General features: G+C 39.8%; 2 protein-coding genes across 2 annotated transcripts; one reads left to right on the plus strand and one right to left on the minus strand.

Moving 5' to 3' along the window:
- Positions 1 to 6,780: 6,780 nt before the first annotated feature.
- On the minus strand, positions 6,781 to 8,127 carry MELLADRAFT_56873 (uncharacterized protein; the record flags this gene model as incomplete). The annotated part of the gene is made up of 4 exons (XM_007413271.1): positions 6,781 to 7,053; positions 7,150 to 7,423; positions 7,513 to 7,632; positions 7,723 to 8,127. 2 exons carry the CDS (start codon positions 7,590 to 7,592, stop codon positions 7,192 to 7,194), a joined length of 312 nt encoding a protein of 103 aa, XP_007413333.1.
- A 15,908-nt stretch (positions 8,128 to 24,035) lies between these two features.
- On the plus strand, positions 24,036 to 26,873 carry MELLADRAFT_109217 (uncharacterized protein; the record flags this gene model as incomplete). Its single annotated transcript, XM_007413141.1, has 5 exons — positions 24,036 to 24,460; positions 24,536 to 24,634; positions 24,772 to 25,041; positions 25,121 to 26,718; positions 26,773 to 26,873. 5 exons carry the CDS (start codon positions 24,036 to 24,038, stop codon positions 26,871 to 26,873), a joined length of 2,493 nt encoding a protein of 830 aa, XP_007413203.1.
- Between the last annotated feature and the right edge of the window lie 899 nt (positions 26,874 to 27,772).

Here is a 27,772-nt window from a genome sequence, read left to right on the forward strand (position 1 = left end):
GGAAATAATCATTGTGTAGAAAATTACAGGGTGCTACATTGCACTCTAGAATTCATGAGTTTCTCTAGAGCTCTGAAGGTCATCTTCACTTCTGCTTTGATTATAATATTGGTCTTGTGAGCATGAGGTAGTACACAACACTTATATTCCATTATAAGCAGCTGAGTGTGATATATGACAAAAATAGCAACCTTCAGTTGGTTAAGAGTTGACAGAGAGGGGAAGCTCCACACTTACCAGGAGTAATGAAGGGAGCAAAAATAAACTCCATTAGAGTTGTGATGCAAAAGACTTCCAATGTTCCTTGATTGTAGAATCTATAAGCAATATTGCCGCAATATTCAACTTCAGCCTGTAGGCCAACCTTGTACCCTAACATGACCAGATTTGATATAAATTTTTATTCAGGTCACTGATATATCAGCACTAATTAATTGAAAATTTGACATTTAGAAGGGATCTTAACTTTATCAAGGCTAGATGATAATAAAGTAACAAAGTCTGTATTGAAGACAGCCTCTCCAATAGATGAAAATTGAGGAGACATTGAGATACTCTGCAAGTCGTTCAAGAAGTGCAATGTAGGATGGCTTCTTGGAACATGCTGTATAGTTGACATCTTGACTTTGAAGTAGGAAGCGTAGAAATCATGTAGCCTCACACTTAGAGCTAACCCAGGGACTGATTATTTAATTGTAGCATATGACATACCTTGTAAAAGTCAGCAAATGCGCACTAAAAAGGCTAGTTACCTATTCAGGGTTCCGTCCACAGAATGTTGAGAAACTGAATAAAAGAGCCCGTGTAATAGACAGTGTCAAGTTTGATATTCAGCATGAGCATAATCACAACTTTGAGACCACTTGTTTTAAAAATGAGGCTTGTCAGTCCTAGTGTTTCAGTTCCCTCTTTGTTGCGTAATCAAGCATTACTTTCAACATGATCAGTCCATTGATAATGCACAAATTGAGAGGGTACACTGCATATCTCTACGCAGAATGACTATGAAAATTGACTACCTAGATAACTTGCGTACTATCCATGCATCAGAGTACTAATGTAGGACAATGTCATTTTTCAGTCCAAGGTGATGAGACTGTTGTATGGTTAGTCTCAATGCACAATTTATCTTAGCTTCTGTCACAAGATGAACCAAGTTATCAAAAGAGATTTGTCTTGATTACTTTGCAAACCCCTTGATCAATGAGATGACGGTCAGGCATGATGAAGACTGAATACCTATCAAGATTTTGGATCAAGGTGAGGTATTAGAAAGTTACAACGCTAGCGCTAGCTATGAATATGAAAGGCAGTAAAAGTTCATGATACTCACCTCAACTGATAGTGTAAGTGTTGTTGATCATAAAAAAGGAAGAAGATAAGGGTCACAAATTCCTCACTACAAGGGTGATTTTTGTTAATACCCATAGTCAGTAAGGAGAAGAGAAAAAGACAACATTGATGGTACTCACATGTGAAAGTTATTTGATTCAGTTTTATGTGATAATACTTGAAAAGATGAGAATGAGAGCCATAAGATTGAAGATAATGTCTGAGGACAAAGGGAAGCTCTTATATACGCGAGAGGATTAGTGATAAATTTGAGGATGTAGGGTGAATAGAAGAACAGAATCTTGGGTTGAACAATATGATTGTATAGAGAAGCCTCATGGGCAAGTAATTATTTAGCATCGAGTTTATGTCAACAACTGAGCAGGAAGGTGAGAATAATACAGAGAAACAGGCTGTGTTGACAAATAGGCAGAGAAAGATTAAAGCAATGCAATTACCAGGTCAGATTGGTGATGATGAGAATAAGACGCAGGTGTAGTCACAACACATTGGGATAGGAGTGTAATGAAAGAAGATGTATTACATTTGCTGGAAGTGTTGTCACCTCTGGCACATTTGCATCACAGCTTGAGTGAATTTTGTAACAGCAGCTGCTGATGACACCGCCTCCTCTGGCTTGCTCAATCTGTAGCTGGCTGTTTATCCCGCTGTACCAAAACCAGCTCCATCATCCTCTCAATTCAACACCACCACCATTATCATCAATCAAAATTAACCCTTCTCAATAACAAATATCAATCCTCCTTGGTCTTACAACGCATCCAAAATCAACAATACAGAAGATTGAATTTTAATTACAGCATCAATAATGTTTAGATTGGTTTTGGTTTGATACTTTCTAAGCTACTGATTATTGATTGATGTGCGCATTTCTGTTGTTAGCAAAAGTGTATCTGATCATATTTGTTAGATGATTTACAATCAAGTGTTGTTCAACATATGGGAAGAGAGTGAGTTCATGTGAGGATAAATGAACACTATCCAACTACTTCTCACAAGACTTGGCAGATTGTTTTCAAAGAAAATGACAATCACAATGAGTTTGTCAAGAAAAGGAAGAGAATTTTTTTTGAACTAAAGTCAATTGTTATTGACCATGTTATCATATATTATTGGACCATATCCATTGTTTCATCCTTATCACACTTTCTGTTTTCTCATTCATCTCTTACCAATCACCCACAAGCCAACATTTATATACATTCAGTCTACATAACAGCTCACTCTTTCCCTGTCTGTCGCATTTGGAAGCACTACATTCTCAGAATGAAGGTCTAGGTTTGGACATGTCTTGTGAAAGGATAGGACTCAAGTTTTGATCAGAAGGTAGGTTGAGTGTAAATGCTACGTACAAGATATCTGCACCAAGTTGGAGTTGTCAAATTGAACAATTAAAAGATGGATTGAGCAATTGAAAGATGGATTGAGCAATTGAAAGATGAATTGAGCAATTGAGAAGTGAATTGAACAATTAAAAGATGAATTGGGCGATTGAAAAGTGAATTGAACGATTAAAAGATGGATCGAGTAATTAAAAGATGAATTGAGCGATTGAAAAATGAATTGAACGATTAAAAAATGAATCAAACGATTAAAAAATGAAAGCAATAATCCAAGACTTGAGCGAATTAGGTCGCAAACATTGCCAAAAAGGATCAAGTAAGAAGTAAGAAGGGAATTTGTGGATGTAGCTGAGGCACTGAATGATAGGTTGGAGATGAGGTTTTAGGTCATAGTGAGTATTACCTGAAGTTATGTTGATGAGATATATCAGCTTGATGGTAAAATGGACAGATGTGCATAGAAAACACACTCAATCGTATGATGGAAGCATACATGTATAAGGCCGAGAATATGTAATCAATGAAACCAAAAAAGGTAAAGTTTGGAAAGATCAAACATAGAGGTATTTAAGAGAGAAGCGAGACAATCGAGTGTGTACTGCGCAGAAGGGAAGAGTGGGAATCAAAAGGGATATTACATCTTCGCAAAATGGAGAGCGTGTATAATATCGGAACTACTGATCGAAAAGTAGAGGTAAATACACCGGTAATGGACAATAGTCACTGTAATTTTAAGTGTTGTGGAAACAAAGTATTTGTGTAATTAGTAAGATGTGGATGCATCCAAGAAACCTGTTGGAACGGAAGCCGAGAATAGTAAACTGATATAGTGAAAGACGTAAAATAGGTAAATGGGGATAAGAAAGTGAAGAATCTTGAACCTACAGTGAAGGCAATGTATTTACGTAATTAGTAAGATATGGATGCATCAATGGTATGTAGGTGGAACTGAGCCCGAGAAAGGTACATGGAATAAGAGGATATGTCGAATAAGTAATTGAGGATGAAGAAGTTGTTGAAGAATGTCTAAATGCGATGTTTGAGGCGAACATTAAGATACTTCACAAAAAAGGGGGAAAACTCGAATATAAAAAGAGACATCGTGAGCTCACCTTTGAAGCCCTACGCCCCTCAACAGCAAACCATGAAGTCGTATTTACGTCGATTGGTGGCTGAAACAGTAGGGGTGTCAATGTACGTTTGTAGCCTCCGGCTTTCAAGCAGAACTCAGCATTTATGTGTAACCCTAAGGGGAGGCATAAATGCTGAGTTTTTGCTTGAAAGGGGGGGTTACGAATTTACATTTATTTAATAAAGGGAAATCAATGGGAGTTACTGCTACAATCAACGCTGGACCAATTACGCTAAAAAAGCGTTAGGGTTGCTGGTAGCGTAACTTTTCACCACATCTAACGTAACACTTTCCGTTAGATGTGGTGATCTACGCTACGAGATCCTGGATTTTGTGATAACTTGGTATTGCTACGTTTGTAGCGTTAGCTGGGTCAGTACATCTACACTAACAGGCATTGAGATTTGACGTTAGCTGTGAACTTTGGTTAGCGTACCCCTGCACTGATTTAAGGACTTCACCCCCTGAAGGTGAATATCCCCATCACATCAGTTGTTACCAACTGATACGATAGATGTTGAGATGTGATAATCATCTGTGTACCCCTTCAACCCCAACACATTCACCCCCAACACACGAGTCCAATTTTTTGTTCAAGCCATTGTGGAAAGTTAAAGATCCCCGTTGGTGATACTTTCTTTTTTTCCTTCTCCAAAAATCTCCATCATTGCTTTGCCATGGTGGCAAACCCTTCTCAGAGGAGCTCTCAAAGCGAAGCTTCTGGTCCACCACGTAGATCTAATCGTATCATAACCCCAATGAAAAACACCTCCATGATTCCCACAGCTCCTGTTTGCCGTTCTTCCAATAATCACAAAAAGTCTCCCTCTGCTTCATTCATTTCTAGTAAAAAGAGACGCCAAAATGTTACATCAGAGGCTGGAGATGAATCAGAAGCTGAAGATACTAACAAGAAGAAGAATAAAAAGCAAAAAACGAGTCAAGCAGGACAATCACAACCACCTGTAAGTCGCCTGCTTCAAGTTCAGTATTGCATCATCCTATTATTAAGAGCTGTTTCTCCAACTTCCATCTTTTTCATGTATCTTCTATTTTATGCGCACCAAGCCCGAGGTTGATCTCACCCAATGTTCTGATGAGGAAAACAACCGAGTCCGCCGGAAAGATATTGATGATGATGGGTATGAGAAACCAAGTTTGCATTTTGGAACACCATATCACGAGGACAACAATGTGAGTTCATCTGTTTTATCTGGTTCATGATGTCTATAAGTAGCTCTTCATTTGATATGTACTGATGGTGATTGGTACGACAATGTTTCTTCTATAGGACAAATTGTTGAAACCTCTTTCTTACTTATGTTTATGGTGTAAAAAGAGGGCACGGATTTCTTTAACTTCTGACTTCAACCTTAAGGTCCACCGTGACGGTTCATCACAGGCAGGAAGGTCTGGCCATGGGTGTCCCAATCAAGCCTTAGCCATTGCAGCCGGTCACAAACTCCCCCTTTCGGTTTCCCAGCAACGTGCTCTCAAGAAATCCAAAGAGAAGGACACTCAAGTCTTGATCACCAAATTTGTCGGCCGAGAGAAGTTCGACAACCGAGTTTTAAATCAGTTACTCTCAATGTGGCAGGTTCATCATGCAATACCGTGGTTACGAATTCAGGATCCGTTACTCAAGCAAGCATTTAGATACGCTCGATCGGAGGCCAAGCTCTTTGGACGGAAGTGGGCTGCTGAAGAAGCCAACCGTCTGTACCTATCATTACGCACCTCTGTGATAGATGAGCTGAAGGTGTGTGTTTTTCCTTTATAATCTTTATCTCTATCGTTGCTCAATCTGATCGTTTTTTGTTTCCTTTTGTTTGACACAGGCATTACCCAGAAAGTTCACGGTAATCCATGATGTGTGGACTACTCGAGGGAATCGGTATGGGTTTATAACGGCGTCGGTTACTTACATCAACGAAGATTGGAAATATGTTGTTTGACATCTCACTCTGAAGTGCATTCCATGAGATTCCATGGCATCATAAGGGAGTTTGGCTGGTGCAACCTTTGGCCAACGTCTTTTTAAAACATGGCTTGAGCCATAAGATAAGTACTTTGACTTTTACGAACTCGTTTTTCCAGTTTAGCTAATCTTTTGGAGATATCTACTTATTGGCACAGACAACGGACTCGGGTTCCAATAACAACACAATGGCTATTGAAATGCATCGAATTTTTGAAGAAGCCTTAACAGACGAAGACCCCCCAATTGAATGGAAACCAGAATCCATGTCAATCAAGTGCTTTTGCCACATCTTGCAACTCGTCGTAAATGGAGGGTTGAATGCCCTTGGTATCAAGACAGTCGCACCTCGTGCAATCAAGCGCGCCACACTGGGCTTGTTCCCCAAAATCAACACCCTTCCTATTATCGATGAGGAAGTTGAGGCCGAAAGCAGCAACGAAGACGAGCCAAATGATGATGACTTACCGGATTCGACTCAACATACTGATGAAGATACTTGGGATAAAGCTGACCGACTCGATGACGAGTTTGAAGAGATGCAGGGCCCTCTTGATTCACTTCCAAATCCCGGAAGTGATTCTCTGGGTATCGATTTTGTGGAACCTGAGTCAGGTGTGCGCAATTCAGTATCGGCTGAGATTCTCAACACCATTCAAGAAAAGGTGTGTTCAAAATCAGATCTCTATGTGTAATTAATCTCCTAACGTTTCAAACTGATCGATGTGAATTTCACCAGGTGAAATGGATCTGTAGACGCATTACACGATCCTCGTCCTGGCGCGCAAACTTCAAAAGAGTCTCTGAACGTTGTGGTGATCAGATCAACTTTGAGCTCAGCAATTTATAGCTGAAGCTCTGAGTTGGCAACTGATCTTTCAACTTTGGTTGTTGTTATTTTTACTCACCATTATGACTGTCTCCAGACTCAGCAGATCGAGAGTTCAAGCAAATAGAAGAACAATTTTTTTTTTGGTTCAATTCATATATTGAGTTGCATATTATGATCACATTAAATGAATGAAGTTGAAAGATATTACATTAAACAAAGAAAGTTTGATACATTTGAATTTGAGTAAAAATTGATAGAAAAATTAAATAACCTAAATAAGAAATTTAAATCAAAGTTGTGATTGGAATATGGTCAAGATGAAGAGAAGTGAATGAGGGTGGTGGTGAGAAAGCTGAGGTGAAAGCAAGTCAAGTCAAAATCGAATCTTGTGGGCTGGAGGATGATCGAGGGGTACCTAGAAAAGGAAGATTAAGATATGAAATAAACAAATTAAATTAGATAAGAGTCAGTAAAATTCTTGAAGTAGAGATCGATCGAGAAAAGAACTTACAGTTAAAGGTTAGAAGTCAAAATCGAGGAAGAGATATAGAGATTAAGATTTAAGATTGAGTATGGGAGTTGAAGAGTGGAGTAGGAGCAAGGTAAAATTGTCTTGAGAAACCACGAAAAGAGTTCCGGAAGAAGATTTATCGGATGTGGGTTTTGATGAAGCAGGGTTTGATGGGGCAAATTGATTCAGATTTATGAAAGTATGGGTTCGATCGATTGGGGAGCTGGAGGTGGAGAAATCGAGAAGGTCAGCAAGTGATTGAGCAGGAAGAAGACTGGTAAGAACAGAAAAGAACAAAATTAAGTTAGCAAATGAATGAAAGAAAGTTAAAGATAAATAGGAAAAGAGAAGTGAAAGACTTACCTCGAATTCGAAGATGGGATCGAGATTGGAGGGAAAGGTTGAAGTAGAGGTGGAGACAAGCTGGATGGGATGTCCACCATCACAGATCGAGCAGATGGGAGAAATTGTGGTATATAGAACCTAAATAAAAGATTGGGGAAAGGAAGAGTGAGGTGATCAGCATGAGTTGAGTAATAAAAGGATGAGCAAGAAGAAAAAGAGAGTAAGTACCGGTGAATAGAAACCTAAATGAGAATCGAACGGGAATCCGGTTGCGATCGGAGTAAAGGTTGAAGAAAGATGGGGAAGGAGGACTTGGCTGATGCGAGGTTTTGGGAGTACGATGAGGGTATAAAAGGGAGGACTTCTTGAGCATATGAAGGGGATTCGTGTGGGGGGTGTGAATCAGTGAATTTTTCTTTTTTTTGTGATCGAGTTAAGAAAGTGAATTAAAAGAATCGAAGTGTTTCTTTTTGAATTCTTGAGTGTCTTGTGTGTTCTGTTCTTTAAAAGATAAAATAAGTGGCTTGATGAATTTTTTATTGTTTTAAAATAAGACTAGCAAATCGTTTGAGTGATTGATTGTGTTCTTGATAAGTTGTTGAGAGCGTAGTGTTTGATTGTTTGATATTGAAGTCTTGATCGGTTGCTGAGCCAGGGAGAAGACGTTGGTCTTATTATTTTTTTATTATTTTTTTATTTGTGTTATCTGTGTCACTGTTTGTGAAAGTTCAAACAACTCGGGGCCAACCTCGAGCACCGGTTCGAATCCCTTTCTCTCACCAAATCCGCCAATTTTAAAAATCCCTTCTGGACTCAACTTCGTCAGTTTATTCGAAACAATTATAAATTGTTAAACTTGGGTCAGAGTACCAAATTTCTGGAAAATCCCCGCCGCCGACAAAACCATCTCCCCCCTCTCCAATTGTAACAGTACATTGCGGTCTCAAAATCTGAAAGAAGTAAAAAAATCGAAATTTGCATAACTCCGGCTGTAGACGTTGTGTAGGCGTGTACTGTACATCGCCAGGCTCCGCCAGACTTTGCGCATCCATCTACGGGATAAACAAAGTTTTGCGGGAAAAATTCTTGAAGATAGAAAGTTGTTAGATTGCTCTGGTTCTTTTCGAACTGCAACAAAAGGTCAAGGGCAGCTTCACCGCACCCGTAGTTTCATCCGCTCTCACAGGTGGTGATTCTTACCCTCTCCGGCTCAGCCTACGCTACACTGCGTAGGAGTTCTACAATGTCTGGATATCAAAGTCCCTATGATTATCCCTGGTTATGGGATCCGCTGGGGCTGTGAGTATCAAGCTCTCGAAAAAGCTTATAATGCTCGATCGGTGTGTTGTCTATTGTTTCCTATGAATCTCAATTTCAATCTCGATTTCATTCTTCAACTTATATTTATAATTTGTTTTACATCATCAGGTGATTGATCAAATGCTCAAAGAAGACTTAGAGCTGGTCTTATCTAAAAGCCGATGTCGCCGCGAAAACGGCAAGCCACACGGCTATTTTCACGAAAAACAAATGGCACCATTTGAGTGGGCCACACTACGCTGCCTTCCTGATGTTCTGGAGGTATGTACAAGTATTCAAAATACCTATCTCAATACTTTGAGCTGATGCAGGCCCTACTTTTGCTATTAGCCCTTTTTGCACATAACCAGGAGGATGGAAGGTGATGCACCAACCGGTGCTTTAGTGCTGTCCGAGTTTGTTGAACTTAAGACACAACTCACTGAGAAGCCGGCCTCTTACCGTGAAGGCAAAGGGCTCCACGTGATGCTCAAAGCGATGTTGAAGAAAACCAATACTTATCTTTCAAATGCTCTCAAATGCGAGCCGCTTGTTATGGCTGCCTTACTCAACCCAATGCTTGGAATTGATTTCTTCCGATCATCATTCCCTCACGATCCTGCAATTGCGATCGACGCCGAAGTGTTACTCTCTCAAATGTACGATGAACGAAAGGCAACAATGACAAAACCTGCAACTCCAAGTCTTGAACCAACAATAACACCCCAAGCTCACACTCAAAATCACACTTGTGTCTATCAAACTTCGAAGAAAACTTCAAATACAGATGTCAATGAATTAGAATCTTATTTCAAAGATGAAGATTTCATACCCGAGGATCAATCTCATGATCCTCATAGTATCCTTGCTCGGTGGAAGGTAAGTCCATCTTTTGAAGACTTACTCTCTCTCTCTCTCTCTCTTAGTACTCACTTTTGTTCTTTCAAACAGAACAAGCAAACCAAGTACCCAGTTCTTGCATCACTCGCTGGCAACTATCTCGCTTGCTGCAGATCGTCGGCTCCCGCGGAGCGCACCTTTTCAGCAGCAGCTGATGTTTGTGCAAGCAATTGAGGATCACTTCGACCGTGTAATATTTAAAGGCTTGTAGGAAGCCAAATGTGGCTACGTGGAGGTGTCAGATTGAGTGGAAGTCAATGGGCCGAATTACAAGCCCTTGCTGACATGGCCTATGGGAAAGTCGATTGATCTGCTTAGTGTTTTTTTACGTTTTCTTAGCTGTTAACGCGTTTTTGTAGCGCATTACAACTACGTTATTGTAATGGCAATTTTTGTGTTAGCTTGTCCAAGTTACGCTACTTCAAAAGTGTTAGCTCACGGCTGCCAGGAAAAACATTATTGAGTTAATATGTTAGCTTCCCCATCTACGCTATCCGGATTGGTCCGGATAGCGTTGAGTAGCGTAGTGATCCAGCTTTGCATCAACAGAAGTGTTAGGAGAGGGCTGAAGTGCAAGCAATGAGGAGGTTGGAGGTGTAGCCTGGTTGAATATGTGATCGGAGGTAATGTGGTAGCCCGCATTCCCACTTTGAAGTGCCCTATTCCGGAAATTGATACTGCGAAGTTGTTTGATGCCCAGATTCACTGCGGCTGCGGTCAACTTTGGCAGAGTCGGGTCCGGGTTGTGTGAGAGAAGCGCAGATAAGTACCAAAACCTGACAGGGCATCGGGTTTACAAAATTGGTTGCCAAATAGTGTTGTCCTATAATGATTTGAGGTCCTCACAATTATCTTCAGGATGTCTAGTCATGTTGATTTGACCTGATTAAGTTGATTTAGTGGGGTGTGTAAACGGCCTGGTTTCAGATCCTAGAGGTTGGTAAGCAGCTCCTTTCCCATCCTATTTTTCCTTTTACTGTGATAATTGGGTATATTCTCTCTTGAAGCCAATATGACTACTTCACCATCACCGGTAACCTATTAGTCAACCACAGGTTGAACTTCTTATGGATGGATTGGGATGAATGTAGTTGAGGAAGAGTCAGGGATGAAACATGGAGTTGAAGAGAGAGTTGACTGGATTGGGGAAAGGAGAGATGAAGTTTTTCACCTATATGTACTCTTCATCTGTTCACAAATGTTGTTCCCCTTTTCTTCATCTGAACTTTTTACTCTCTTACTTTCAAGCTCATTTCCTCAACATTTCATTGCCCGCTTGGGACAGGTTAGCCTTTTTAGTAGTTTTTCTTTCTTTTGATTCCACACCTTTTGTTAATCACTGTTATCCTCAGTATCACTCTCACTTTGTTATTCTGAGCATTAGTTCTAACAGACCTTCCAATGAAGTTTCTCATTCTCTACAGCGTATCCACAACACTCACAGCCCCCAAAACCTTCTCTCTGGCCACCCAAAGGGGTCCCTTACCCCTATCAAAGTTTTGGTTGGGACATCAAGAAAATACCCACATGATTCTTGGAAAATCTGGGGAGCACCAGGAGTCCATCCAGTCCAAACTGCGCATTTAGTTCTTGAAGGCTCCAGCTCAATCCGAATTCTTCCAAACATCCACTTTGAAGATATTACATGCAAGATTAGATGTAGTCAGTTGTACCAAAGCCCCTTCCTGAAGAGAATGATTTGATGCTCCTGGCTCATATTGATTCAATAAAGCCTACATATTTTATTGATCAGCATGATGATCCTCCTTGACTTCATAGCTCCTCAAGAACCTTCAGAAGTGGATAAGGTGAGGTTCATTCAAATTTGCTTGTTTTTATGCTGAATACATTGGAGGCAAAACTTTTGATACACCTGATATCATCTCAATATGCAGGTTTTTTGACAGGCCAAACTTCACACTGTTGTGGTTGGACATAAAATACATAAGTTATCTCCCCTAACCATCAGTATACCCTCCTGCCAATACATTGTTGACAGAGGTCCAGTGAGTGTGCCACTCTTTTTCAGGTGTGCTGGGTGTACTAATCAAGGACCCGTTGGACATGGGACTTCTTTATAGACCTCTAAGGAGAGGGTTTGAGGAAGGAAGAGAGAGGGAAAGGGAAGTGAAGAGCTAATGTGCTCTAACACTACGCCAGATTGCAAATTTACCGCTGAGTTTAAAGAATTAAAAAGACATAGAAAATTATACACAAGGCAGAAGGGGTCAAAAAAATATGGAAAAATAAGGGTTGCATTCCCCTGTGTGTGCCCATCATTTTGCATATTTTTAAAGATTTTTACGGCAGCAGTGTATATTCGGTCAGAGACTCAGTTTATGTCCAAAGCTGGCATTCATGGAGGCATTAACCTTGTGAGACCAATCAAATTGTCAATTTTGTGTCAACATCTGGAATGTCTGCACATTCTGAAAGCTGCATTTTTAATTTACCAGATACACATTAGAATGAGTGGTGTGTATCCAAAAATGAAGAAGGTACAGCAATCAACATCCCCAACAGCAAAGCTAGAAAACCTTATAAATCTGTCCCGCAAGGGTTTTAGCATCCAAATGGAAACTGTAGATCCAGTATGCGGCCTCTCATAATCTGCAACTGCCAGTTTGATTGAAAGAAAATTGTTGTATTTGTGATTGTTGAAAAGTTTCTGCCCAAGCCTGGGTAGTTTTGGCCAAAATTTGAGTTTCTGACCAAATACACCCCAAAATCATTTTTCTATGTAACATCTTCAAAACTCAAGGTAAAAATATGAAAAAATATGCAACATGATGGGATATCAAAGACTGATTCAACCATATTTTCTTCGAATTTTTCCTACCTCTCATGCATTGCTGAGAATTTTCTACATCTTGACTTTTCTAAACTCCATGGTATATTATTGATTTGGCGTAGTGTAACCTTGTGAGACTGTAGGAGGAAGGCTTCAAACTTTGGTAAACCTAAGATCTTGAAGACTGCTTTAGACTACTCAAAAAGGAGGAAGCTTTGCTGCTTGAAGGTTTATTTCTAGAGATAATGAGTCCCCTGGTCTTGTAGCAATCAGTACTGAATCTGGGTCCCAGGGACCAGATTCCCCTTCTGTTACTGTTACACAGCCTAAGAAATATTGCCTGAGTAGTCATTGTGATATATGTAGTCAATTTTTCAAAATGCTTGTCACAATCTGAGCAAAATTACAACATGTATTACATGTAATTTTCCTATCCAGATGAACAGATAACTGAGCTGATGTGTATGTAGCTGTGAGTCTTGTCCAGTCATGCATCAACTTGTGGTCAAAACTTGGGGTGGTTTCATTATGTATCCAGTACATCACGTTGGGTTTAAGTGGCTCTTGACACTGAGCTATGGAATGCTCCTACCAGGGCGTCTGACAAAAAAGGTAGATTTTTGTGAGCCTAATAGTGTCTGTGAGGCTAGTAAACTCAGTAAGAAAGATGATAGAAGTTAACTAACCTTCTAATAAACTTTTGAGGACTAGTATTCACAAGTTTGAGCAGGTAGACACATGGGCTCTGGAGTTTTACTTGAAAAAACAAGTGAAGACTCCAGTTCAATTACCTTTCAGTTCAAGATTTTGCCCAGGGATTTTGGGTTAATAATTGTTTCTTACAACAATTAAAAATAAGAGCAACTGGTGTGCAGTTTTCAATCCCGAATTGATCATCTTCTTGCACAAAGAAAGATTAGTAAAAGTAGTGTTAAGTCTTTTTAACACCGGGAACTTTAAACTCTGACTAATTGAGATTTCCTTGTAGATTTAGAGTTTCTTAGTACAGACTAATCCCAAATCTGATATAAGTAGCACCCAAGGACTACTTTCTTACAAGTAATTCCATCAAATGAACAGAAATAAAGTTGAATGAGCACACAAGATAAGCAACAAGACACAAAGTTGGAGTTTCAAGGTTCACAGAATCAGGCCTTCTAAAGTTTGATAATCAATAACCAAAGTTTAAAGATTTGTAGGAAGATGAATAGAAGAAATTTCTGTAATAGTTGAATGATAATGTGATAATGTGATTCTCCTCAAAGTGGTTGGGTTTTCAGGGTTTATATAGTCTGAACCTTTTCTTTGGACTACAAGTGTGCACAAATTGTGGCTCTCAGGTTAGAACAATTACAGTAACATAGTCACTATAATTGGGTTGTAAGTATATTTCACTTGTTACGTACATTTTATGGCCATGGAATATGTGTAGCTTGGGTTCTCACCAAATTTGTGTTTGTAAACACTGTTTGGTAAACACTTTTTGATGTGATTTTTGCACGTGTTGCTCAACCATATGTAACTTGACTGTTGAAAGTGAGCCCTGAGTTTTAATTGCTACTTTTAAATGTTTTATTATGGTACATCCCCCATTTCTGGTACTCTGGTTTAGTAGTCAGGGCTGACAATTTTTGTCTCCTGGGTCTTGGATGCTTCTGACCACTTTATGCATTATGCATTATGCCCAAGTGGGAATGGGGTTTGTCATACAAGGATCTACCACTGTACAGTCAGTGACAAAGAGTTTACGTACACTGAAAACATTATTCACTTCCCCAACTGGGCAGGAAGAACTGATTGGTAGTATGATTTGTCATAAAATGATCTATCGTTCCACACCTGAGCCATAACACCCACACTACATATGTGTATCAGGCTCAGTGGATATGTGGTTATCATGTACATACATTTCTGCTCAGTTATCTGCTCATCAGGATACATGCTGTAGCTTTTTTGAGGTTGAAAAAACCATTCAAAAGATTGACTACATACACTGACTCAATGTTTTGGTGTAATCTCATCAACTCAGCTGCATGTAACATCCTTTCTGTTACTATGAAATAGCTTCAACAATATTTCCTGGGAAGCTACAGAATTATATGTAGTGAATTTTTGGGACAATTTTTTCAAAGTCAAAAAAGTTACATGTGGTATAACATGTGATTTATTTATTCTGATGGGCAAAAAACTGAGCAGACCTGTATGTACATGATAGACAACTATTGACTTAGCTTGCTGCACATATGTAGTGTGGGTGAAATGGCTCAGGTATGCAGTATTAGATTATTATATGACAAACTGTACTATTAATCATTTTCCTCTTCCAAATTGGGGAAGTTGAATGATGTCTAGGGTGGTACTTGTACCATAACTCACCAATTTGGTACCTCTCAGCAAGCTTAGGGCCCGTTTGGACCGTTTTCAGATATTATCTGACCTGACCACCGGATTTCAGTTTCCCCCTATCTCAAGGGGCACATCAAGATTGTCTTATATTGCATATAGAGATCACCAAATAGCTATTCAAAAAATGTCAACAGACGTCTGTTGAGCTCATCATGATCAGGTTGCTGTTTGGTGATCACAATATCAAGTTGTATCTAGACACTTTTTATTCAATTGAATCTTCTAAGCATCACAGCATATCCGCTTCCACTCAATTCAAGTAAAGCAGTTTGATCCTCATGACCACACTCAAAACAGGAAATCATTAAAATGAAAATCAAACAAACAAGTTCTTTCAATTCAGAACTCGATTGACTACCAAAGTAGATTTAATCCTGGGAAAAGAGTGAATTGATAAGAAGAGAATTGACATAACAGACTGCATAGTACATAGGAAAACTAGATCAAATAAACAACTTGAGCAAATGAAAATTATTTGATAGTCTTGATGGAAGGCTTGGTTCGAAGAGAACAAGACAAGATACAAGAAGCCAAGTGAACAAAAAGAAAGGAACATTAGTTAATGAATAGCTAGGGGATGAGTTTGTGAGGATGGCTGAGCAAGGGAGCCAATGTGAGCATTGAGAAGGTAATATTGGGAAGTCCAAAGGGGAGTGGTGTGTGAGCAATGACAAAACAAGAAAGAAAAGAAGGATGGATGGGGATTGGGGTTGGGGCACAATGAGATATTGGCTTGAGATACAGCCAAAAGGCTGTATCTCAATATGGACCAATATCTTGATCTTGACAACCAGATCTTGACGTCAAATATTCAAACCAAACGGCAATCAGATTTTGAATATCTGGTCAAGTTTGGACCAAGATACTATCTGGCACTATGTAGCACTTTTGATGTGAAATTTTGTCAGATAGTATCTTGTCGCAGTGTCCGAACATGCCCTTATCTAGCTCTTGATCTCACTACTGCTTTACCTGTAATTACATGGTCTAGATGGCCACTGATCAGAGTACATATGAATGAATTTCAGGATTCACAAATGTAATTTAGACTCTAAAATACAACAACTTTTACCAGCAAGTGTGTCCGCCCTCTGCTTTGAGAACAGCCTTTATTCAATCAGGCATAGACTCAACTAATGCTTGAAACTTGCTCTGAGGGATTGCTGTCCACTTGGTATACAGTGCTTCACACATTTCTTGAATGGTTCTAGGTTGGTGCTTTTCCAAGACATTTTTTTAATGATTTTCCAAATGTTCTTGATTGGGTTAAGGTCTGCAATATTTGCAGGCCAATCTAGCTTTTTAATTGAATGTTCATCCCTCCATTGTTTTGCAACTGTGCTTGTGTGTACTGGGGCTCCATCTTCCATCAATATGAGGTCTGGTGGACAGTTAGGTGAAGTGATGAGTGGTTTGATAATCCAACAATACACCAAATCAATAAAGTCGGCTCCAGTTTGACTCCCTACCGGCATTACTATCATTGGTAAGAAAAGTTCAGCTGTGAAATCCCCCCATATCATTACTGAAGTCCTTCCACTCTTGAAACTTGAGGCCACACAGTTCTTGTTGTATTTTTCACCTGGTTTGCGCCACACCCAAACCTTCTTTGCAGACTTTCCAATTTTGAATGAGGATTCCTTGGTCCAAATGGCCTTCTTCCAATTGTCGTAAGTCCAATCCTTGTGTTTTCTAGCAAACTCAAGACACTTAAGAATGTGCTTGCTCTTGAGATAAGGCTTGACCATGGCAACTCAAGAGTGAAAGTCAAGTCGCTGAATCTTGGATTGAACAGTTGATATAATGGCTTTTATGGGTAGCTTGCTAGTGATAGAGGCAGCCAAAGCATGTTTGGTTTTGTTGGATCACCCGCTTTAAGGTTTGCTGATCACATTCCGAGAACGTTTTTGGTTGTCCAAGCGTTCTTGAGATGGTTGATTTGCATCTTTTGCGGTTGTTGTAGATCACTGTGTAGACAGTTGACTTGGGATGGCCAATTTTCTTGGCAATTTGAGTGCCAGGAATCTCAACTTTGTGCATATAAATGATAGATTCTTCTGAGTGGGAGGAAGGGTGCAATTCTTCATTTTCAGAGTTGTTCTGGATGAGGTGTGGAGAAGTTATCCAAGATACAAAGTACCCATAGCCTGGGCTACACTAATACATATGTAGTTGAGGTACATAAACTTTTTGTCACCAACTGTACATATGCGCAATATCACCCACACTACATATGTGCAGCAGACTGAGTATTTATGTGGCTATCATGTACATACAGGTCTGCTCAGTTCCCTGCTCATCCAAATAAGTAAATCACATGTGATACATCATGTAACTTTTTACAGTGTGACAAAATTATCCCAAGACTTGACTACGTATACCTTCATAGCTACTCAGGCAATACTCTGGAAGCCATTTGACAGTAACAGAAAGTGTGTTGCATGGAGTTTACTTGATGATTACCCCACAGCTTTGAGTCAGTGTATGTAGTCAATGTTTGACATGCTTTTGTCAAGCTGAAGAGATTTACAGCATGTATTACATATGATTCAATTACCCAGATGAGCAGAGAAATGAGCAGGTCTGTATGTACATGATAGCAACTCATTCACCCAGCCTGCTGTACATATTTAGTGTGGGTGTGAAATGTCCCTTGATAAGTTACATTACAAAAAGGCATAATTAACACCATATTCCCTAAGGGCACGTTTGGTATGACTTACAAAATTTTGTACCTCTTAAAAGGTACAAACTTTCTGACCCTGGAAAGTTGATTTTTGTTTTAAGTTGACTTTTATCAAAAAGTCAACTTAAAAGTACATAAGAGCCAAATTTTGTTTGGCAGCAAAAATCTGGTTGAATGTTCCATATCTTTTCACTTTTTCTTACTTTCACTTTTCTTTGTTTCACCTCTAGTTCCAGAACAACCCATTGGTTTACTTTAGAAGCAATTTTCTTGTCTAGAGATTCGATTGATTTGTCAAGGATTGATCAAATGTGGATTGATATATCATTTAAATTGAAAACCCTTTTGCAAGAAATCATAAACATTGTTTGTCTTGCAAATCCAAAATGCTGAACTACACGTTAAATCACTTCAAAGATAGAGAGGGGGTATGGAAGATGCAACATGTGCCATTTGAAAACAACAAGTGAGTAAATCAAGATGTCTTTTGACGATGACATTGATGTGAATTGAAGTGCGGACAGGGGGGTATGGAAGACGGGACTTGTAGATTTTTATTTTTAAAAACAAGAAAAGTGATCGAGATGTTGGGTCAAATAAGTAGCTTATTGGAAAATAATGAGCTCTTTGGCTCTTTGTTATAAGTAGCAAAATAAGCTACTTATGGGTCCCATAAGCAGCTTTGAAAAGTTCAAAAAGTTTGTTGCCAAACGGACTTTTTGAAATTTGACTTATGAAAGTCAAATTTTGACATACTGCATCTTCACAAATGCTTGTCCAATCAAAGCAAAAAAAATTGCTGCCGGTCGGACCCATTTGTGAGCTGGATTGTTAAACAGGGTTTGTGCACGATCGGGGCTTCAGCTTTTGTAGCTCTGAGCTTTAATTTTGCTGTTACTTGAGCAAAGATCCAAAGAGCTTCTGCCCATATCACAGCTCAGTTTTGAGCGCGCTTTCAGTCAAATCAATCAGCCTCCATTTGATTCAGCAACCACATCAACCACAATCTCCACAATCAATGCCATTTGTCAAGTACACCCCTTGAATCAAGGCTCTTGCAGTTATCAAAATCCTTGAAGGCAAAGCCACTGACAAGATCCGTGATGAGCTCCATGCAAACATCTGTGAACGTTCTTTCAAACGTTGGATGGATCTGTATCAAGAAACTCGGCAAGGGATCAGAGATCCTGAAGGATACCAAACTCAAGGACAAAAAACTTTGCTTGATGACGAGGACCGCGACTTTTTGAATGAGCTGGTAGCTGTATCACCTGACCTCTTTCTAGACGAGATCCGGGAAAAGCTCTACGACAATACTGGAGCACTTCCTAGTGTTGAGTGTCTAGCTAACGAACTCAATCATTGCTTACACCTTACCTCAAAGAAAGCCAACACATCTCATGTCAACAAAGATTTTCAAAGAAAAGCTCAGTATATTGAAAGTATGCAAGACATAACAGCTGAGATGCTTGTGTTTACTAGTATGTTTTCCACTTATACTTGAAGGAATCACCATGCTGAGTCAATCATCTTGCATCAGATGAAAGCTCAATATGTGAAAGGGACTTGCTACGTGTAAATGGTCATTCAAAAGCTGGGGAACGAGTCTATCGATGGGTCCAAAGAAACAATCCTCGCCGCTACTCTCTACTTCCTGCAATCGGATTGAACGGTCTTTTGGCATTGACAGTCCGAGAGGGCAGTATCAATCGCAAGAAATTTGAATCATTCTTGGAGTTCCAACTGGTACGTGATTGAAGGATATCCTGTATCATTTTTACGTCCTCACTTTTTTCCTTTCATGTTGGACAGCTGCCACAAATGCAACCCTATCCAAATCCCAACAGTGTGCTGGTGATGGACAACTGCTCAATTCATCACAATGGACGAGTAGCTGAGCTCTGTGAGGCAGCAGGTGAGTTTTTGGTTGTTTACTCTTATTCAGTGGTTATTCTTGAGCTGAAATGGTGTCTGGTGAAGGTGTAGTACTGGTATACCTACCACCATATTGTCCAGAGCTCAATCCCATTGAGTACTGTTTCTCTGTGATCAAATCACGCTTCAAGAGAATTCGCATCCTTGAGAATGCAAATGAAGATGCAAATTGGCCAATCAGAGAGACAGCGATGGATGCCATCACTCCTGAACTGCTTGCCCCTCTATATGCAAATAGTAGGTATCTATTGCCTCCAGGAATGATGGTCATGGATCTCATGGATCTCATTTAGAAGTTTTTCCATTTTGATTTTTGAGTTTTTTATATGATCTTCATGGATCAATCCCATCTCAATCTTTATTGATTGATCAATTCCATTTCAATGTTGTTTTTGTATTGTGTGTGAAATCTACGTCTTTGTAGCTTGATCAGTTCCTTGTAGTTGTAAATCATCGAGTTTTTTATATGATCTTCATGGATCAATCCCATCTCAATCTGTATCAACCGATTGATTCCATTTCAATGTGAAATCTCAAGTCCCTGTTTTTTTATCGACTGATTGACTTTTAGATCTCAAGTTCCTCACCTCACTATTTCCTTTTGATTAATTCAACTTTGATCAAGTCAAATATTGATCAAAATGTTGCTGCACTTGCATTAGATCTTGAAGGATCTTGATTGATCAGAATTAAGAAGATAGACAAAAATGAAAAAGATCAATCAATTATCGATTGATCATCAGTACATAAAGAAGCCAAATCGATAAAAAAATAGAATAAAGAACATAAAGAAGCCAAATCAATAAGATACAATAGAATAAAGAAAATAGACAAAAATAAGACACTGTGTTGAAGAAGATCTTTGTTTGAGATAGAAAACAATACACCACTGATTATGCCACCTGGAATACCTTACCCCAACAGATTGCTTTTGGTGATTGAACCCTCGGTTTTGTGAAAGTTGTGATAGTCTTGAATCTTATGGGGTTTGAAAAGGTCAAGAATTTCATTGACTTCAACTGGATTGTTAATTCCAACAAATCTGATGTAGTTTTCCATCGGAGCAGAACCTCTAGGTGGTCTCTGAATGACACCATGGGAAGGACCCACCACAGCTTGATTATAAGATGTTTGAATACTTTTTTTCTTGAGTGTTCCTTTCTTACATTCTCGCAGGCCTCTTGGTGGACTGATCTGTGAAACACCGTGAACTGTAGGGTTTAACTGAGAAGTTGAAATTTGAGATCAGTCATAAACACTGTGTTATAAAGACCATTGGTACGTACAATTTCTTTGGCCCATTTCTGAGAATTCCCTGGTGACATTAACACATATCCATCATCATCACCAGGAATCTCATATACACGGAAAAAGCAATCCAAATCGTGTCGTAAAACGCTTTGAGCTTGAAGATCCTGGGCTAAGATATCAATTTCATGACTGTCTGAATCGCACATATTCTGGGTGTATAAAGAAAAGAATCAGAGTGTATAAATTGCACAAAAGTCAACTGGCCACCCACCCCGACATTATTTTGATCTCCAACAGACCATAAGCGACAAGTTGAGGCTAAAGAAGCGTTCTTAAAAGAGAGAAAGCAATCAGCTTGAAGCAGAAAAAGACCAAAAGGAAACTACTCACTTGCTTTTGAGAATTAACTTTCAACACAGGCTTGTCCATCAGTAAATAAAGACCACCTGTTTGAGATGATACCTTCAATACCTCATGGGCCCAGGCTTGAAACTGTTCTTCACAATGAACCTGATTTCCCCGGGTTTTTGACCAACCTCTTCGCCCTGAGATTGTTGCAATCCATTTGATGCGCTTCTCATCTGAATTGAAGTCGGTCATAATCAGGTCACCTAGTTCATTGTCTTTGTTATTACAGTCCCGCTTGACAGTTGCTTGTAGATTGAGAAATGTCATTTGATTTGGATTAATTTCTAACAAAATGTTACCCCTTTTTAGTGTGTAGGTCTTCCATTTTGGATTCCTGCTGTCACCATGGTTGGTGTAGATGCAGATCTCAAAATCGCACTCGAACAATTCACGCATGATTCCTGAGCTGAAGTGTTGCTGACGTGGCTGATTGGGAGTGTAGTAGGTGGTTGATGGAATTGATGATGGGGGATTGGGTAGCTGGGCAGAGCTCTTTGGCTCTTTGCTCAAGTAACAGCAAAATGAAAGCTCAGATCTAGAAAAGCCCAAGCCCCGATCATGCACAGACCCTCATTAACGGTCCAGCTCACAAATGGGTCCAACTGGCAGCAATTTCTTTTGCTTCAATTGGACAAGCATTTGTGAAAATGCAGTAAGTAGCTTAAAATAAGCTGTACCAAACGTGCCCTAAGACTCAACCTTTCATGTACTTTCCTTCCATGACACCACTCTATTATGACTCCTTAAGGATCCTTGACTAATCTTTGTCAATGTCTCCTTTGGGTTCAGGTAAGTTGTATATTCATCATTATATTATCTTATTCATTTTCTTTATGAAGGATCCTTGACTAATCTTTGTCAACATCTCCTCTGGAGTCAGTTTGTAATATAATAATACTTTGGTTCTAGAAAATCCTTCCACCACTACCTTTTGTGTTCCAATGTGCCTTAGAAGATCTACATCTATCTTCCAAAACCTTCCTTATACCTTATCCCTCAGTGAGGACATTCCAAGTCTTTACAGGGTGTTAGAGCATCTCCACTGTTGACATGCAAAAAACCCATCTGTACAATGTCTGTTTGACAAGTCTTCGCCTGTATCACAGATTTGCCTGGAGGTCAACAATGGAATGTGATCAAGTCTTGAGTTGAAATTGGTGACTGGAGGCCAAAGGTTGGAAGGTCCTTTTGTTTTTGGTGATACTTGAGTATTTGGGCCCTGTCCAGATTTGCACTCTCTCAGTCAAGATTTGGATGGTGTATAACCCATGCAGGATGTTTACATGGTCTGGTGGCTTGTTGTTTTCCCACACAAAATGAATACAACCTGCATTTGTCAATTTACACGGCCTGGTGGTGATGCTCTTATGGCTGAGGTGTGCAGTGATAGATCCTTTTATGACAAACTGTACACTTGATCATTTTCCCATTCCCACTGGGGGAAATTGAATGTATAATGTTTACAGTGACCCAAAAAAGTTGGATTTTGAGTTTTTTGAGCTTGTCCACAGATTTTCATCTGAACAAAAAAGCCAGATTCCAAGTCAGTCCACAGCTTGTATCTGACATGAAAAGTCGGATTTAATGTGGTGTTGAACCTTTGGCCTTGGCCCTGTAGGGCAGTGAGTGTGCACAACTGCATCCGCTGACTTGCACTACATGCAAAGAGGTGACACTGTGGGTGTGGGGTTGCGCTGGCCCCGCATTACCCCCCCGCTTTTGCAAGACCTTGGGTTTTGTATGGCATCACCACAACCCCACATCCGCCAGGGTCTGCACTTTTCATGTAGTGTTGGCCATCACACCACTCAGAATAGTGTCCTCTTGAGCATCATTGTTAACCAAGAGTGGGCCATGAGCTTCTGCTCTGTTACCAAGTACCAAGGATATACCAGGTAATTGGTACTTTATGCAGGAACCATGTATCTGACCAAAAAAGTTGGATTTGAAGAAAAAAACTGTGACCAGCAAAAAGTCAGAATTTTGGTCAGGCAACTTAGTACCAGCATTCTAGGATCCTATTGGGTCATGTGAAACTCTCCCTGTTCAAGTTAGGTGATTGTCTATGCCTTGGCTGAACTCAAATGGATATGCTGTGTTACTGCGGTCCCTCCAGAACCGCGCGCGTCTTTCCGGAGCTTGCGGCTCCGGGGGGCGTCTCTGCGGGGGTTCAGGACTCGACTCGTTATTTTGTGCAGCTTCGAATGCTCTCGCATTGACACCTGAAACCAAAAAATCCAAGCCTTTATACAGCTGTTTCAACAAAGATTGATTTTTTTTGAAAATCTCGCCAATGTGCCAAACCCGGGTTTTGTCCTGTTTTGTCCCTCACCCAATTTTGTCTCTCTGCTAAATGGAAGAATACAGAAAAGAATAAACCTGTAAATCGAGTTTTGTTTCTGGTTTTACCCGCTGCGGAGACAACTTTCTCCAAAAAAAGTTGTCAACCTTTCTTGAAACAGCTGTAAGTGCAATTGACATGGATCCCGCCAGGTGAAAAGGACGCCAAGTGCAAAAGATAAACTCCGGTGTTCGTGTATATTTGTTTCAAAAAATCAACTCAGATCTATAATTCAAGCAACTCTAAACCCCATCAGACGAAGCAGACGATCCGAGGTAAGTCCGTGAAACCCAAAGTACCCCGCGATGAAACATCTTTTGTATGTATCTTTGAACTCCTCACAATCGTGATCGAAAGCCAGCTCTGCGCCTGAGAATCCGGCCGGGAGTACGATTCTTGCGGTTAGGTAACCTTTCTTGGTAAAAATCGTTAACAGAGAAATCCTCTAAAGTGTAGATCTTAGCGCGATGAAGGGCATAATCTTGTTTTGTCTTTCCTCGCTGAAAGTGACTCAAGTTTTTTCAATGCAAGAATTATCAAGGCTTGCTACCAACAGCCGTAACAATCTTGGACAAAGTGGGCTTCGATCCCAAGAGAACAATTTTCAGCACAGTCCACCGGAATTCAAAGGCATATCTTTGACCTATTACGCCCCTTGCAAGATCGGAGATGAAGAATGGATTACAGATCCCCAACTTGCTGTGCCTGATGCCTGGTTAGGTGAAGTACGCCTATTCCAGAAAGAGAATGATGCTAGAGAGTGGGTAACAGCTCAAATCAAAGCCAGCAATTCTGTCCCCGTGCAAACCTCTCTCCGCAAGGAAACCAGTCTTAACTCAGAAGGCCCCAGGTATCCCCAAGATGACAATATCGATCGTTTCTCAGACGCTGTACATTCTCAAGCTGCTGGCCATAGACCAGGTCGTACCTCGTCTTACACGTCATATAGGTGAGGACCCATGCCTTGAATGTTTCAAAGAAAGAGAATATGCAGACAGATCGAGATATTTGCTTTCCTATTCAGCGATCCACATATGATAGAAACTGGTAGTAAATTGAATTTAGAAGCAAAATCTTACGTGCCATCACTCGCAAAGGCCAACACGTGGCCCGAACAAAACACGTAAGTTCGTTTCTTGATAGGCTAGACCACTCTCCAATACCCTCAATTCAGTGGATAGCACATCATTACACCTTCTGCTTGGACAACTCTGATGAACGATGAATTTATGTTTGATGACAAATCCTTGAAACATTCAGGTTTTTGGTCAAGGAAAAGGAGTTTCCCAAAAACTGGGAGATGAACGAGAGACGAGATGAAAAGATTGAGCGAGGAAAAGCGAGGTTGATTGACGAAACAAAAAGAAGGATAGAAACTTCAAAACCAACCCACTATTTACAGAAATCGGGATCAAGTAGGATCCTAAGTGAGGAAAAGCCCAACGCACAACCAGATAATTTAAGATTTGATAAGCCAGAGTTCTCAGAACTAGAGACGGAGTCTGTTCAAACTTGGAGCCATGATGAGAGGTGTGTGGGTCAAAGTGATTCCCAATATCATTCCTTGACTGAAACGTGTGCATATTTCAAACTTCGGTCCTGGTTTTAGAGATAAAAAATCGGGGAGGGATCTCGAAAGAACAAAAGGATTTCATAAAGCTCCCATGAGGGGACAATTGCGTACAAGCAAAGCAATCAATCGTGAGACGGAAAAGGGCCGTGGTCACTCGTCAGAAGAGAAATTGCACCGACCGAAGATCGTAACGTGGAGTAAGAAGAAAACATCATCTATGACCCCAAAAGTTGATCAAAAGGGTATTGCAGCAACTCAAGAAGATACAAAAGGAAAGGAAAGGCTGAACCCGACATTGATGAAGGAGGCTTGCCATGAAGAATATCACAATGTCAACCCATTTGCCGTGATAAGAGGATCACATTTAGGACAAGAACCTGGTCAGAAAGACACGGGAGCATCTAGTGATATCTTGGATACGACAAACACTGTGGCAAATAATGCAGACAATGTGTCTGTGAATATAAAAGAAGTAGATGAAGCATCTTCACAAGGTACCACAGATTCAAAAAAGCATAAAAAGAAAACTCGGAAAATCAAAGCAAGCTCTTACAACAAGAAAAACAAAATGCCACTGAATGATGAGTGGGATGATATTCCTATCGCCCCATATAATCAAGATGAAGTAAACTTGAACAAGAGATTATGTATGGCAAAGATACTTCACCATGTATTGAAATCACAAAACAAGCAAGAGTTCATGACAATTAACTTGTCAGATGAAGCATTCAAATCTGTTGCAGCAATTCAACCTTCTGATGACATAGGCTCTATCTTGGAGGATTTGGATTCTTATCAAGCAGAGTTTAATGTGTTGATTGGAAAGCCTGAATCATACAGAAGATTCAAGGCTCTGAGATCTCAGCTCACTCAAAGGATTATCACAAAGAATTGGAAAGCATTGAAAGATAAATGTGATAGCTCTGTGAAAGATATTGTAAGACTCTTAGGTGGACACTTACAATGGCCAATTTTTTATGATACAAGAAACGGAGAAAGTGAATTAATTGTGGAGAAGATTTCCCAGCTCAACCCTCAGCAAATTATAATGCTTCAATCAATCATAGATGTAGATGAGCAGGAGAATCGTGTGGCAACAATGTATGCCATGGAGCGTATCAACAAGGAATATGTGCCAAAGGTCTTTACAGAGAAGAAACTACAGTATTTTCAAAAACAAGGAGTATGTATTCCATCAATTCTCAAGATGGAGCATCTGTTACATCTTACCTCTCCACTTGAAAATGAATGCATTGAGACAAAAACTTCTGCTGAAAAGATTCTGGAAATCATTGATTTGATGGATGGTGAGATTGATACAGTCCATGGACAAACCTTCATTTCAGATGATATAGAATGGATCAATTCTCCTGTGCGAAAGTGTTTTGTTGAAGAAAATGAAGGTTTGAAAAAGGTCTTTGAGGAATGTCTGTGGAGATTGGTTTCCCATGGAAGAATTCTTGGGATTCCATATGAAGCCCTAGATGAGGTGGGAGCCATAGGAAAAGTGGATCTGAAGAGCCATGTGATCTCACTTGATAGAGCATTGATAGCCACTCATTTTAGCATTTCAATTCAGGAATTAGCAAAGACTCAGTTCTTACACCCTGAGGAGATTGCAGCAGTTTTTGAAGGTAAGAACATATGCTTTTCTACATCAACATCTGATTGTCCTTTGGAGGGAACAGCTCTCAAAGTTTCCTCTGAAGCCCTAAGGGATAGATGGGTTCAACTAAATTTGTTTGTTAAAAGATTGAAATACAAAGTAATGTTGGCCATAATGGTTTAGCAACTTGTATTTGGTTTTGTTAGTGAGGGCTGAGATCCAATGATTCATCTCAATATCAGTTTCATTAACTTTGTAACATATTTAGGGATGTTGTAAACTCAGTGATAGAAAATGGTCTGGTATCACTAGTCTGAGAAAGGAAAAAATTCTTATCAAGTTCATGCAAGGTCACTCATATTTCATGTCTATATAGTCAAACATCTGCAATCTTGTACTCAAAAATTGGATATCCTGTGATATATGATTGAAACTTGTTCCACTAAGTTGGTTTCCAGGCCAAGATTTTGTCTTTGGAATTGGGTCACCTCTTCTATATAGTAAAAAAGGCGTCCACCAAGAAAGAACATTTTGCAGGCTTGACTGCATAGGTGTTGTCATTGTCAAAGCTCAACATACTGAACTGAATATAAGTTGGTAATTGAGACCAGGAGGTAGTCTGTGGGCCTGGTTTAGGCCTGTCATATGTGATGTGAGGATGAGACAATAGAAAAAGAGAACAAAATATTGGAATGACATGTTCTCTTGCATAATTTGGGGAGACAATTTTTGGTATACATTATTGTGGGTTATGCAAGTAGGAGTATATCGCCATAATGCATATTTGTATGTATTCAGGCCTAAGAGCACCAACTATTGCAATGGTGATTTATTGTAGATTTTGCCTTCCCAAGTGCAAACGCAATCACATGTGTTTTACCTAAGTTAGTAACTGTGTGAAATCCACTGCAGGTTGATGTAATGTCTGCTTTACCAACAATAGATCACCGTGAATCAACCTGATCCACAGTGGTATGATTTTGAGATGGAACATTGTATCTTTTTCATGACTTTCATCCAAAAAGAATATCCATCAGATGATGTGAGTTGTTCAAGCTCTGGTTCAGTCCAGCTGTCCCCAC

Source organism: Melampsora larici-populina (assembly GCF_000204055.1).
Source record: "Melampsora larici-populina 98AG31 unplaced genomic scaffold MELLAscaffold_35, whole genome shotgun sequence".
Classification (NCBI taxonomy): Eukaryota; Fungi; Basidiomycota; class Pucciniomycetes; order Pucciniales; family Melampsoraceae; genus Melampsora; species Melampsora laricis-populina.